The 12,857-nt window shown below is 47.9% G+C and overlaps 1 protein-coding gene across 1 annotated transcript in view; it reads right to left on the bottom strand.

Moving 5' to 3' along the window:
- Positions 1-2,294: 2,294 nt before the first annotated feature.
- Positions 2,295-12,857, bottom strand: part of LOC139278230 (Wilms tumor protein 1-interacting protein homolog) — a 20,089-nt gene continuing 9,526 nt past the window's right edge. The window contains exon 2 of the mRNA XM_070896873.1: positions 2,295-2,365. Coding sequence (XP_070752974.1) covers positions 2,295-2,365 — 71 coding nt within the window. The remainder of the gene's footprint in view (positions 2,366-12,857) is intronic.

Genomic DNA, 12,857 nt, shown 5'->3' with positions numbered 1-12,857 from the left:
TGGAGAGATAGGAGTGGTCACAAAAGGCACACCGCTGATGCAAACACCTGATGCAAGCACAACATTCCAATGCATCGCCGTCACTGAATTCCTTAATCTTGATTAAAGTCCACCTATCTGTAATGGTAATACTTCTATCAGCAGTTATCTCAATCAGTTTTACACAACATTGCCAAAGGATAAATTCAACCTCAAATAAAACCATGCCAAGTCTAACCCGTCAATCAGCAGCACCAATCAGGCTGATTCTTACCACAAATGTGAAATGTATCGATCTTTCAATTGAAAGACTATTTCTTCTGATTGGTGAGCCGGTGACAAGGGATCGATATAAAAGTGTCAGAAAGGGAATCAAAGAAACTGCTTTCGGTGTGTTGGAGCACGGAATGCTTTGCCACAGGGATCGGCTGAGGCAGAGACTTGAAACTTTTAAGGGAATATTGGCTAAATATTTGAAGCAGAGGAAAATCGGGCTGTGGGATTGTGGGGGGGGAGCAGCGTAGTGGGTTAGTTTTGGATTGCTCTACAGTCTGCCCACACACAATGGGCTGAATGGCCTTATCCATGTTCCAAACTTCAATGATTGACCGTTGCATTCTTTACTAAAGAAAGCCCAAAGCCCTACTATTACAAGCTTCAAACATTCTGCCTCAAAACACAAAAAAAGACTTGCATTTACATGCACCTTTCATGATCATTGGACGTCCCAAAGTGCTTTACAGGTAATTAAGTATTAAGTGTAGTCACTGTTGTAAGCTCCCACAAACAGCAATGTGATAATGGCCAGATAATCTGTTTTACTGATGTTGATTGTGGGATATATATTGGCCAGAACACCGGGCATAACTCTCCTGCTCCTCTTCGAAATAGTGCCATGGAATCTTTTACATCCACCTGAGAGCAGGCGGGGCCTTGGTTTAATGTCTCAGCATAACTTCCGGCAATAACTAACAACAATCAACATAACAAAAATAGATTATCTGGTCACTGTCACATTTCTTTTTGTGGGAGCTTGCTGTGCGCAAATTGGCTGCCGCGTTTCCACATTACAACAGAAACTACACTCCAAAAGTACTTCATTGGCTGTAAAGCGCTTTGAGACATCCGGTGGTCATGAAAGGCGCTGTTAGAAATGCATGTCTGTCTTTTACATAGTTCAACTGAATCTACGTGAGGTCCAGAGAACCCAACTGCTCCAAAGGATATTTTTGCTGAGCTGAAGTTGAGCCATTGAAGAATTTCTTCCATTGCTTAAACCCTAACCTCTGCCCTCATCCCAAGTTTTTGCACTATGATTGATAGGAACACAGACACAAAAATAGAGGTCAACACTATGAAGACAAAGCGGCTGTTGCTGAAATAGCTCTCCGCTGTAACATCTTGAAAATTCCAAAGGTTTGTTTGTAAAACCACGAGCTGATTTCTTCAGCTCCAACCTTTAGAATCTTTCCCACTTGCGTCATAAGGTCAAATTACTTCGCCCCCCCGTGATCTTTTTCCCTTCATCCAAACCATGGCCTCACCTCAAACTCATTATTCCCAAAAAAGGATAGCTCCTTCATTCCTTCGCCCTATAATCTAATCCCAAACTTGGTGTCAACTATTCAACACTTAACTCGCCTGCCCTTTTTCACCCTTACTGGTGCTTTTCATTACAATCCCTGGCCCTTCAACTCATAGAATCATACAGCACAGGAGGCCATTCAGCCCATCGAGCCTGTGCCAGCTCTGTGACAGAGCGATCCAATCAGTCCCACTCCCCCCTGCTCTTTCCCCACAGCCCGGCAAATTTTCCCCGTCAATTATTTACCCAATTTCCATTTGAAAGTTATTATTGAATCTGCTCCCACCGCCCTTTCAGGCAGTGCGTTCTCGATCACAACAACTCGCTGCGTAAAAAATGTTTCCTCATGACGCCCCTGGTTCTTTTGCCAATTACCTTCAATCTTTGTCCCTCTGGTTATCGACCCTCCCGCCACTGGAAACTGTTTCTCCTTATTTATTCTATCAAAACCGTTCATAATTCTGAGCACCACATCAATGAACCTCGTTCAGAAAAAATTCTTCCAACTGCCATGCTGGTTTTAAAAGAATTTAAAGATGGAATATTTTAGCAGTTCTATATCAACTATTGCAAGACCCTTTCCCACCTAAAATCTGAAGCACCTCGTGGGTACCTGGCTTAGGTTGTGGGACCTCGGACACGGAGGTTAACATTAGGTTCATTATCTCTTCTGAAATCTTACCAAGTTTCGGAACTAGTAGTTACACTGCAGACAAAAAGAACAGAAGGTTTACTGGTTCAACGTCACATCTTGGTTAACCAAATAACCAGCAGACAAATCATATGGCTCCATTTCATACTCTACATTAGAACAATGAAACTTCAAACATTGCATTCATCAATTGAATATTTTCCGCCCAGTGCACATGCCTCCCAACTCTTCCATCCCCTCCTCAATGCGTTGCAGTTATTCCTCTCTTTCCAATAACACTAAGGTGCCGCTACCATTTAGCTTTAGAACTTAGATCTGCACCAAAATGGCAAGTTCTCAGAGAACCATCAAGCACCAGCCATGGTGTGGGGGGTGGGGGGGGGGGGGAAGAGAAAGAGATTGATAATCAAATACATACTGCCCCCCCATCCCCCTCTGCCACCCCCCCACCCATTCCAGAGTGGGAACTGCCAAGCCGAGGCCATCCGCTTCTCCCACAAAGAGGGAAAGGAACTCGAGAGGAAGCCAACTTGACGCCATCGAGTGACCAATTCCAATGATGGAGCCCAGGGATCAGGCTACATCTTCCATAATTACGGCTAGGTATTCCCATTATATTGGGGGTGAAGACAACATAAATGGGGGAAGAGAAAAATACAACACACCAAACAAGCATCACTAATAATCCAACAGGGAATTCAGGAGAAACCTCTTTACCCAGAGAGTGGCGAGAATGTGGAACTCGCTGCCACAGGGAGTGGTTGAGGTGAATCGTATCGATGCATTTAAGGGGAAGCTGGATAAACACATGGGGTGTAGAAGGAAATGCTGATATGAAGGGTGAGATGACGTAAGGTGGGAGGAACACAAGCGCCGTCATAGATAAGTTGGCCCAAACAGTCTGTCTCTGTGCAGTAGACTCTAACTCACACTGGCCACAGCTTCACAGCAATCAAGTGTCAGTCTCTGAAGGGTTTCCTCTATAGACAAGAGCCCATACCCTACAGGGACACAACCCAGTAGGGTTCTTCACATGAAGCAGTCATTTATCAAACTTTATTAACACTGCTGGGAACCTCCCCCAACCCCACCCTGATTTCCAATAAAACAGTAAGAGCTACGCAAAGAGCAAATGTCATTACTAAAAAAAACTGATCATCAGTGAACAGTGTTCATCAGTTTTAGCAAAATATGGAAATCTGATGGATTCAAAGACGCTCTAGGATCTCCCCCCACCCCAATCCCATGGACCCACTCGCATCTGGGAGGACTGGCTTGAAATTCTATGGGATGGAAGATATTGAACAGAGCATGCACGTATTCACTACATTCTCGGCACTGCATAGGAACCAGTATCACTGGAAACAGCAATGCTAGTTGTTTATCAGTAACTGACAGCTGCCGTCAAAACAGTAAGCATTTCACTGAATGAACAGTTACTATCACACAGGACCGCAGAACATTTCACAAACCCAGTACAAGAGAACTCTTTTGCAACACTAAAGCAAAATAACGTTACAAAAAGATAAAATAATCGGATTGCAAAAACACGCAAGATACAAGGAAATATCTATCGCACTAGGTGAGGTCACTGGACTGGGTCAGTGAGGTCTAAGTGACAGGAATAGTTCAGTAACAACCTCTCTGCCCCCACCCCAACTGAAGGCACCGACTTGCACAGAAACTTTCTCCACACTGAGCTGAACGTTATGAGGACAAGTTGCATAGACCAGGCCTGTATTCTCTCAGGTAGAGAAGATCAAGGGGTGATCTAATGTTTAAATGATGAAAGGATTCGATAGGGTAGATAGAAACCATTTCCTCTGGGGGGGTGGGCAGGGAGGAAGCACTTCTTCACACAGAGGGCAGTGGAACTCTGGAACTCTCTCCCCCAAAAAGCTGCTGAGGCTGGGGGGCGGGGGGGGCGATTGAAAATTTCAAGACTGGGATTGATAGATTTTAGTTAGGCATGGGTATTAAGGGTTACGGAACCAAGATGGGTAAATGGAGTTAAGATACAGATCAACTATGATCTAACTGAATGGTGAACATACTCGAGGGGCTGAATGGCCTCCTCCTGTGTTCTTGTCACCCATAGTCTTGAAATTCCAACACTTTCCATGGTGATCTCCCATCCTCCATAAAATCCACTCGCACAGCATCCTGCATTCCCCATCCCATACTAAGGATGGTTCGCCAATCTAGTTTGCAATGGCTCGCTGTCTCTCCAACACAATATATATTGAACATTTTTGTCCACATCTTCCACTGTCTCCTTGTCACCCAGGCCCCTCTGTGAAACCTTCTCCTGTTTTCTAGCCCCTTCCCATATGCCAAGGCTTTTTTGCAATTCTCTTTCTACCCCCCGCCACCCCCCCCACAGCAGACACTTGTTTCACCCCACCACTGCCAACCTCCTCAAACCTTAATTCTGGAACGACCTGCCTATATTCCTCTGCCTCTCGACTTCCCACTCCGCCTTCAAAAAGTGTTTCAAAATCCATTTTTCGATCCAAGTTTTCAGGGATGCTTTCTATTCTCAGCAGCCACTCCCCATTGCAACGCGTGAATCGAGACAGCTGAAAGTCACAGTCCAGCCCACTAATCCTGTCCACACGTGCACTTTTCCCAGCTGAATTCCCTGGTTAGGACTTAGGAATGACTAACTTTACCCCTTCCGTGCTCAAGTGTCACTTCTTCAAAATGCATCTTCAATCCAGTGCGGAAATACAAGCAAGCCCAATGGTCATTCACTGTCCAGACAGGCCCCCTTCACAATGGGAGACTTTGGAGAATGATCAGGAGTGGGGGAACCTTGGATGATATTCCACTCCCCCAAACCAGGACACTGAGGTGACCTGACCCACCACCACATGCAGCCACTGAGATCAGCTGATCGTGCTCAGTGGGTAGCACTTTCGTTACAGAGTCAGAAGGTTGCAAGTTCAAGTCCCACTCGAGACTGGAGCACATAATCCAGGCGGACACTCCCAGTGCAGTGCTGAGGTAGTGCTGCACTGTCAGAGATGCCGTCCTTCGGATGAGACGTTAAACTGAGTCTGCCTTCTCAGGTGGATGTAAAAGATTTCAAGAAAAATTTATCCCTCAATCAACATCACTAAAACGGATTATCTGGTCATTATCAAATTGCTGTTTGTGGGAGCTTGCTGTGCGCAAATTGTCTGCCACGTTTCCCACATTACAACAGTGACTTTGCTTCAAAAAGTACTTCACTGGCTGTAAATCGCTTTGAGACGTCCCGGCGACGTGAAAGGCGCTATAGAAATGCAACTCAATTTTTATACAAGAGGCCTCTGTTCAAACAGGAACAAAATGAGAGTAGTGCAAACGCTCTATTTGAGACAAGATGATACCAACCCAAGTGTGCGCACAATGTGACGAGAACGTTTGCAACACACAAAAGGAGAATGGAGTGCATTTATATCACACCTCTATTTTGCGATCTTTTTGGTACATTAAAGAAATGTCAGCACTAATTTGCAAAAACAGACGGGGCCAGCAAGTATTGTGGTGTACTCTGGCTTTACACCTAGCTTACATTTAACCTCCACATGCCACCTCACACTGGTGGCCATTGGAACCAAGCATTCAAGCTCAGCAGCACAATATACACCACACTCAACTGAGAATTCTCAAAGTAACAAAAAAAAATGTTCTCGATGGCCTGCTGCTGATCATGTGCTTGGTGTATTTTGTTTGCAACACAAGATTGCAGCAGATTCACTGCCCTCAAGTCAGACTCATATCATTACTCGAGTCTGTCACCAGACTGAATGCACGAACACCAGCGTGAGGAAGGAAAATGACATTCAAACCACGATGTCGTAATGTGCAAAATATTTGTGCGCGCTTAATTAAATTCATAATTCAGGTCGACAATTCAGCAAGCGCCGAGGGAACGCCGCGCCGTCGCCGAGGGAACGCCGCGCCGTCGCCGAGGGAACGCCGCGCCGTCGGAGGGGCGGCGCCGAGGGAACGCCGCGCCGTCGGAGGGGAGGCGCCGAGGGAACGCCGCGCCGTCGGAGGGGCGGCGCCGAGGGAACGCCGCGCCGTCGGAGGGGAGGCGCCGAGGGAACGCCGCGCCGTCGGAGGGGCGGCGCCGAGGGAACGCCGCGCCGTCGGAGGGGAGGCGCTGAGGGAACGCCGCGCCGTCGGAGGGGCGGCGCCGAGGGAACGCCGCGCCGTCGGAGGGGCGGCGCCGAGGGAACGCCGCACCGTCGGAGGGGCGGCGCTGAGGGAACACCGCGGCGCCGAGGGAACGCCGCCCGGAACGCCGCGCCGTCGGAGGGGCGGCGCCGAGGGAACGCCGCGCCGTCGGAGGGGAGGCGCCGAGGGAACGCCGCGCCGTCGGAGGGGCGGCGCCGAGGGAACGCCGCGCCGTCGGAGGGGAGGCGCCGAGGGAACGCCGCGCCGTCGGAGGGGCGGCGCTGAGGGAACACCGCGGCGCCGAGGGAACGCCGCCCGGAACGCCGCGCCGTCGGAGGTGCCAACTTTCAGATGAGATGTTAAACCGAGACTCCCTCTGCTCTCTCAGGTGCAGTAAAAGATCCCATGGCACTATTTCGAAGGAACAAACTGGGGAGTTCTCCCTGAAGTGCTGAGGCCAAGATTTATCCCTCAACCAGATGATCTTGTCATTTATCGAATAGCTATTTGTGAGAGCTTGCTCTGCGCAAATTGGCTTCCGCGTTTCCTACATTGCAACATTTCGGTAAGTATTTCATTGTCTGTAAAATGCTTTGGGATGTCCTGAGATCATGAAAGGCGCTATAGAAATGCAAATTTCTGTCTTCGATCACACCAAACTGTTCACCATTACTTCGCCCCAATATTAAATGACTGAAATATCTCTCTCCAGATGCAACATTCATAACTGTACTGTGTAATTGTAGGTGATAATGAAAATTTCACACATCTATGACACTTTAGTCTTAACACTGCTTTAAACCAGATTGATTAACATGTAAAAAGTAAATAGATCTAATTAGTAACCACCTGCAATTAGTGCAAAGTAAGCAGGTCGAGGACAGATCTCCAGTAGCAGAGCGCTCTTACCCAGTCAATGTGTCACTGGTAGCAGGTTTGCAGTATTCTCTCACACCAACTTGTATTTATATAGCGCATTTAACGTAGTAAAATATCCCAGAGCACTTCACCGGAGCGTTATCAGACAAAGTTTGACACCGAGCCACAGAGCTATTAGTGCAGACTTGGTCAAAGAGGTCGGCTTGAAGGAGCCTCTTAAAGGAGGAAAGAGAGGTAGAAAGGCAGAGAGGTTCAGGGAGGGAATTCCAGAGTTTAGGGCCCAGGCAGTTGAAAGCATGACCACCGATGGTAGTGCGATGAAAATTGGGGATGCGCAAGAGGCCAGAATTGGAGGAATGCAGAGATCTCGGAGAGTTGTAGGGCGGGAGGAGGTTACAGAGATAGGGAGCGGTGAGGGCCATGGAGGGATTGAAAACAAGGATGAGAATTTTTTAATGAAGGCGTTACCGGACCGGGAACCAATGTAGGTCAGTGAGCACAGAGTGATGGGTGAGCACGACTTGGTACGATTAAGGAAGCAAGCACAATGGTTTTCACAGCACACAGGACGCAACAGACGATGGAGGTCCGGAAGAGACTGAAAAGTCTTTAAACTATTGCCACACAGATACACTGGAAAAGCTGGTACTCGGGGAAGACCAGACCCGGAGAGATTCTCTCAGACTGATGAATAAGGCATTTTTAAACGCTAAATTGAGCGAGCGCCAAATAGCCCATCGTTAACGATTATTTTTAAACTGAACTTGTTTGCCGTAGTTTTAAAAAAGACACTTGCTACTTTAGAAACATAGGAACAGGAGGAGGCAATTCCGCAATCACGAGCCTGCTCCGCCATTCAATTAGATCGCGGCTGATTTGTATCTTAATTCCATTTACCCGCCTTGGCTACGTAACAAAAAATCTATCAATGTCAGTTTCAAAAATTAAATCCACCCCCAGCCTCAACAGCTTTTTTTTTCGGGGGGGGGGGGGGGGGGGAAAGAGAGAGAAGAGAGAAGAGGGAGGGAAAGGAAAGAATTCTGAAAATAGTCTTCAATGACACAGAAATTACAAGACCAAAACAGGAAGTGCTGGATGGTGCTTCCCCTTCACACGAGCAACAATACCTTTCCTAGTTATCACAAGGATTCTACAAGGGAAGGTGTTAACTTTTCTTAACGCATCCACTTGAATTGTGGAAAAAACATCCAGCAGCGCAATGAATACCATCATAGGCAGTCCCTCGGAATTGAGAAAGACTTATTTCCACTCCTAAAGTGAGTCCTTTGGTGGCTGAACAGTCCAATACGAGAGCCACAGACCCTGTCACAGGTGGGACAGACATTCGTTAAGGGAAGGGGTCAGTGGGGCTGGTTTGCCGTACGCTCCTTCCGCTACCCGCGCCTGACCTCTTCATGCTCACGGCATTGAGATTCGAAGAGCTCAGCACCCTCCCGGATGCACTTTCTCCAACTCAGGCGGTCTTCGGCCAGGGACTCCCAGGTGTCAGTGGTGATGTCGCACTTTACCAGGGAAGCTTTGAGGGTGTCCTTGTACCGTTTCCGCTGCCCACCTTCAGCTCGTTTGCCGTGAAGGAGCTCCACATAGAGCAATTGCTTAGGGAGCTTCGTGTCTGGCATGCGAACTATGTGGCCTGCCCAGCGAAGCTGATCGAGTGTGATCAGTGCTTCAATGCTGGGGATGTTGGCCTGGTCGAGGACACTGATGTTGGTGTGCCTGTCCTCCCAGGGGATTTGCAGGATCTTGCGGAGACATCGTTGGTGATATATCTCCAGTGACTTGAGGTGTCTTCTGTACATCGTCCATGCCTCTGATCCATACAGGAGGGCAGGTATTACTACAGACCTGTAGACCATGGTAGATTTGAGAGCCTGGTCTTTGAACACTTTTCTTTAGGCAGCCAAAGGCTGCACTGGCGCACTGGAGACGATGTTGAATCTCCGCATCAATGTCTGCCTTTGTTGATAAAAGGCTGCTGAGGTATGGGAAATGGTTCATGTTGTCGAGGGCCGCGCCGTGAATCTTGATGACTGGGGGGCAGTGCTGTGCGGCGAGGAGAGGCTGGTGGCGAACCTTTGTCTTGCAGATGTTAAGCGTAAGGCCCATGCTTTCATATGCCTCGGTGAAGACAACAACTATATCCTGGAGTACAGCCTCAGAGTGTGCGCAGACACAGGCATCGTCCGCATACTGTAGCTCAACGACAGAGGTTTGGGGTGATCTTGGACCTGGCCTGGAGGCGGCATAGGTTAAACAGCTTCCCACTGTGTTCTCCAACAACACAGAAATTACAAGACCAAAACAGGAGGTGCTGAACGTTGCTTACCCTCCACAGGAGCAACAATGCCTTTCCTAGTTATCACGAAGATTCTACGAAAGCGGGATGGTGTTAACTTTTCTTAATGCATCCACTTGAATTGTGGAAAAAACATCCAGCAGCGCAATGAATAGATGTCCTGCTTACAAACATAGGTTCTGTCGGAGTCAGACAGCACAGAAAGAGGCCATCCGGCCCATTGTGTCTGTGCCGGGTCTTTGTAAGAGCGATCCAATTAGTCCCACTCCCCCTGCATGCTCTTGCCCCGCAGACGTCTCCTTTTCAAGTATTTATCCAATTCTTTTCCTAAAAGTTATTACAGCACAGTGTCAGCTGTGGCTCAGTGGGTAGCACACTCGCCTTGGAGTCAGAAGGTTTTGGGTTCAAGTCCCACTTCAGGGACACTCCCAGTGCAATGCTGAGGGAGCGCTGCACTGTCGTAGGTGCTGTCTTTTGGATGAGACATTAAACCAAGGTTCCGTCTGCTCTCTCAGGTGGCCGTAAAAGATCCCATGGCATTATTTCAATCAGGAGCAGAGGAATCCTGCCCAATATTTATCCCTCAATCAACATCACCAAAACAGATTATCTGGTCATTATCACATTGCTGTTTGTGGGAATTTGCTGTGTGCAAATTGCCTGCCGCGTTTCCCACATTACAACAGTGACTACACTCCAAAAGTACTTAATTGGCTGTAAAGCGCTTTGAGACGTCCGGTGGTTGTGAAAGACGTTATATAAATGCAAGTCTTTTTCTTTATTATTGAATCCACTTCCAGCGCCCTTTCAGGCAGCGCTATTCGAGTTATGTGATGTATTGCTGGTTACAGGTCAGTCATTAGTGGCAAGGGGACTTCCTGAGGTGATGAATCGTGAGTATCACACAAGAGGTATACAACTGAAGTGTTTTGGTTCACAGTAACATTTTTCCTAAAGCATAGATGCATTTGGTAATAATGCCAATGCGACATTTTAAGGAGCAATGCAGAGCATTCGCGACAACACATCTCGTTATGTGCAGGGCTCCCGCGGAGCAAGTTTTAGAACCGAGACAGAGTGTGCCATTCAAAGTACAATATTATTGCAAGGTATTTTTACAAGGTTTGAAATTTATTCTTTGTAGAACTTTCAATTGTGAGAATTAGAAAGGCAACGGTGTTGCTGAAGCTCTGATATAAAAACAATATAGTTTATCCAGGAACTGGCATCAGTCCCGCTCCACTTCACCTCAAAACAAAAGGAAGGACAGGATACGGTCAGCTCTCTGTTCCTGACCCACACTGCGGTATAAAAACTTGCCTTTAATGTAGTAAAATGTCCCAACACGCTTTACAGGAACAAAATTTCACACTGAGCCACAATGAGATATTAGGACAGGTGACCAAAAGCTTGGTCAAAGAGGTAAGGAGCATCTTAAAGGAGAACATAAGAATTAAGAGCAGGAGTCGGCCATATGGCCCTTCAAGCCTGCACCGCCATTCAGTGAGATCATGGCTGAACTATGACCTCAACTCCACTTTCCCTCCCGATCCCCAAGGGATACGGTAGCATAGTGGTTATGTTACTGAACTATAAATCCAGAGGCCTGGATTAATGATCCGGAGACATGAGTTCAAATCCCACCACGGCAGCTGTGAATTTAAATTCAATTAAATAAATCTGGAATAAAAAAACTAGTATCCGTAATGATGACCACTGATTGTCGTAAAAATCCAACTGGTTCACTCCAGTCCTTATCCGGTCGGGGCCTATATGTGACTCCAGACCTACAGCAATGTGGTTGATTCTTAACTGTCCTCTGAAATGGCCCAGGTATATTCAAGAAGATAGCTCACCACCCTCGAGGGCAATCTATGCCGACCCCGTCAGAGACACCAACATCACCTGACCTGATTTTTTAAAATCCGTCGATTCCCCCAAAGTCCAAAAATCTATGTCAGCCTCCAATATAATCAACACACATCCACAGATCCAATATAATTCCAAAAATCCAAAGAAATTCCTCCTCATCTCAAGACTTAAATGGCCTACCCCTTATCCTGAGACTATGTCTCCTAGTTGTAGACGCTCCAGCCAGGGGAAACAACCTCTCAGCATCTACCCCATCAATCCCGCCCTGAATCTTACATGCTTCAATGAGATCACATCTCATTCTTCTAAACTCCAGAGAGTATAGCCCAATCTATTCAATAGAAGAGAGAGATAGAAAGGTTTAGTTAGGAAATTCCAGCGTTTAGGGCCCAGGCAGCTGAAGGCATGGCCACCATTGGTGCAGCAATGAAAAATTGGGGATGCGCAAGAGGCCAGAATTGGAGGAACGCAGAGATCTTGGAGGGTTGTAGGCATGAGGGATTTGAAAACAAAGATGAAAATTTTAAAATCAAGGTGTTGCCAGCCCGGGGACTGAGATGAGGAGAAACTTCTTCACTCAGAATTGTGAACCTGTGGAATTCTCTACCACAGAGAGTTGTTGAGGCCAGTTCGTTAGATATATATAGTTAGTGACCCCTTACAGCTAAAGGGATCAATGGGTATGGAACGAAAGCAGGAATGGGGTACTGAAGTTGCATGATCAGCCATGATCATATTGAATGGTGGTGCAGGCTCGAAGAGCCGAATGGCCTACTCCTGCACCTACTTTCTATGGGCCCAAGTTTCCACACGATAAAAAACGGGCACCCCTCCGAGCTGGGCGCCCGTTTTTCGCGCCTAAAAAAAAAAAATCGCGATTCTGGAGTGTTCTGCAGCTCCTTGTCTGCCTGGCGCGGCGCCCAGGGGGGCGGAACCTACACTCGCGCCGATTTTGTAAGTGGGAGGGGGCGGGTACTATTTAAATTAGTTTTTTTCCTGCTGGCAACGCTGCGCGTGCGCATTGGAGCGTTCGCGCATGCTCAGTGTGAAAAAAACATTGGCACTCGGCCATTTTTGTAGTTCTTTGTAGCTGTTTAATTTTTGAACATTTTTTTTAATAAAAGCACATTGCCATCAGCACATCTCACTGCAGCCTTCTCACTGTCTCCTCCACCACCCCCCCCGTGGGAAGAACGGGCGCCTTCCCCCCCCTCCCCGCGGGAAGAACGGGCGCCTCCTCTCCCCCCCCCCCCCCCGCGGGAAAGAACGGGCGCCTCCTCCCTCCCCCCCCCCCCCCCGTGGGAAAGAACGGGCGCCTCCTCTCCCCTCCCTCTGGGAAGAAAGAGCGCCTCCCCCCTCCCCCGTGGGAAAGAACGGGCGCCTCCTCCCCCCCCCCCCCCCCGTGG

This window comes from Pristiophorus japonicus, chromosome 13 (genome assembly GCF_044704955.1).
Source record: "Pristiophorus japonicus isolate sPriJap1 chromosome 13, sPriJap1.hap1, whole genome shotgun sequence".
Classification (NCBI taxonomy): domain Eukaryota; kingdom Metazoa; phylum Chordata; class Chondrichthyes; family Pristiophoridae; genus Pristiophorus; species Pristiophorus japonicus.
Note: the sequence above shows the minus strand (reverse complement) of the source record. Positions and strands in the feature narration are given on the sequence as shown.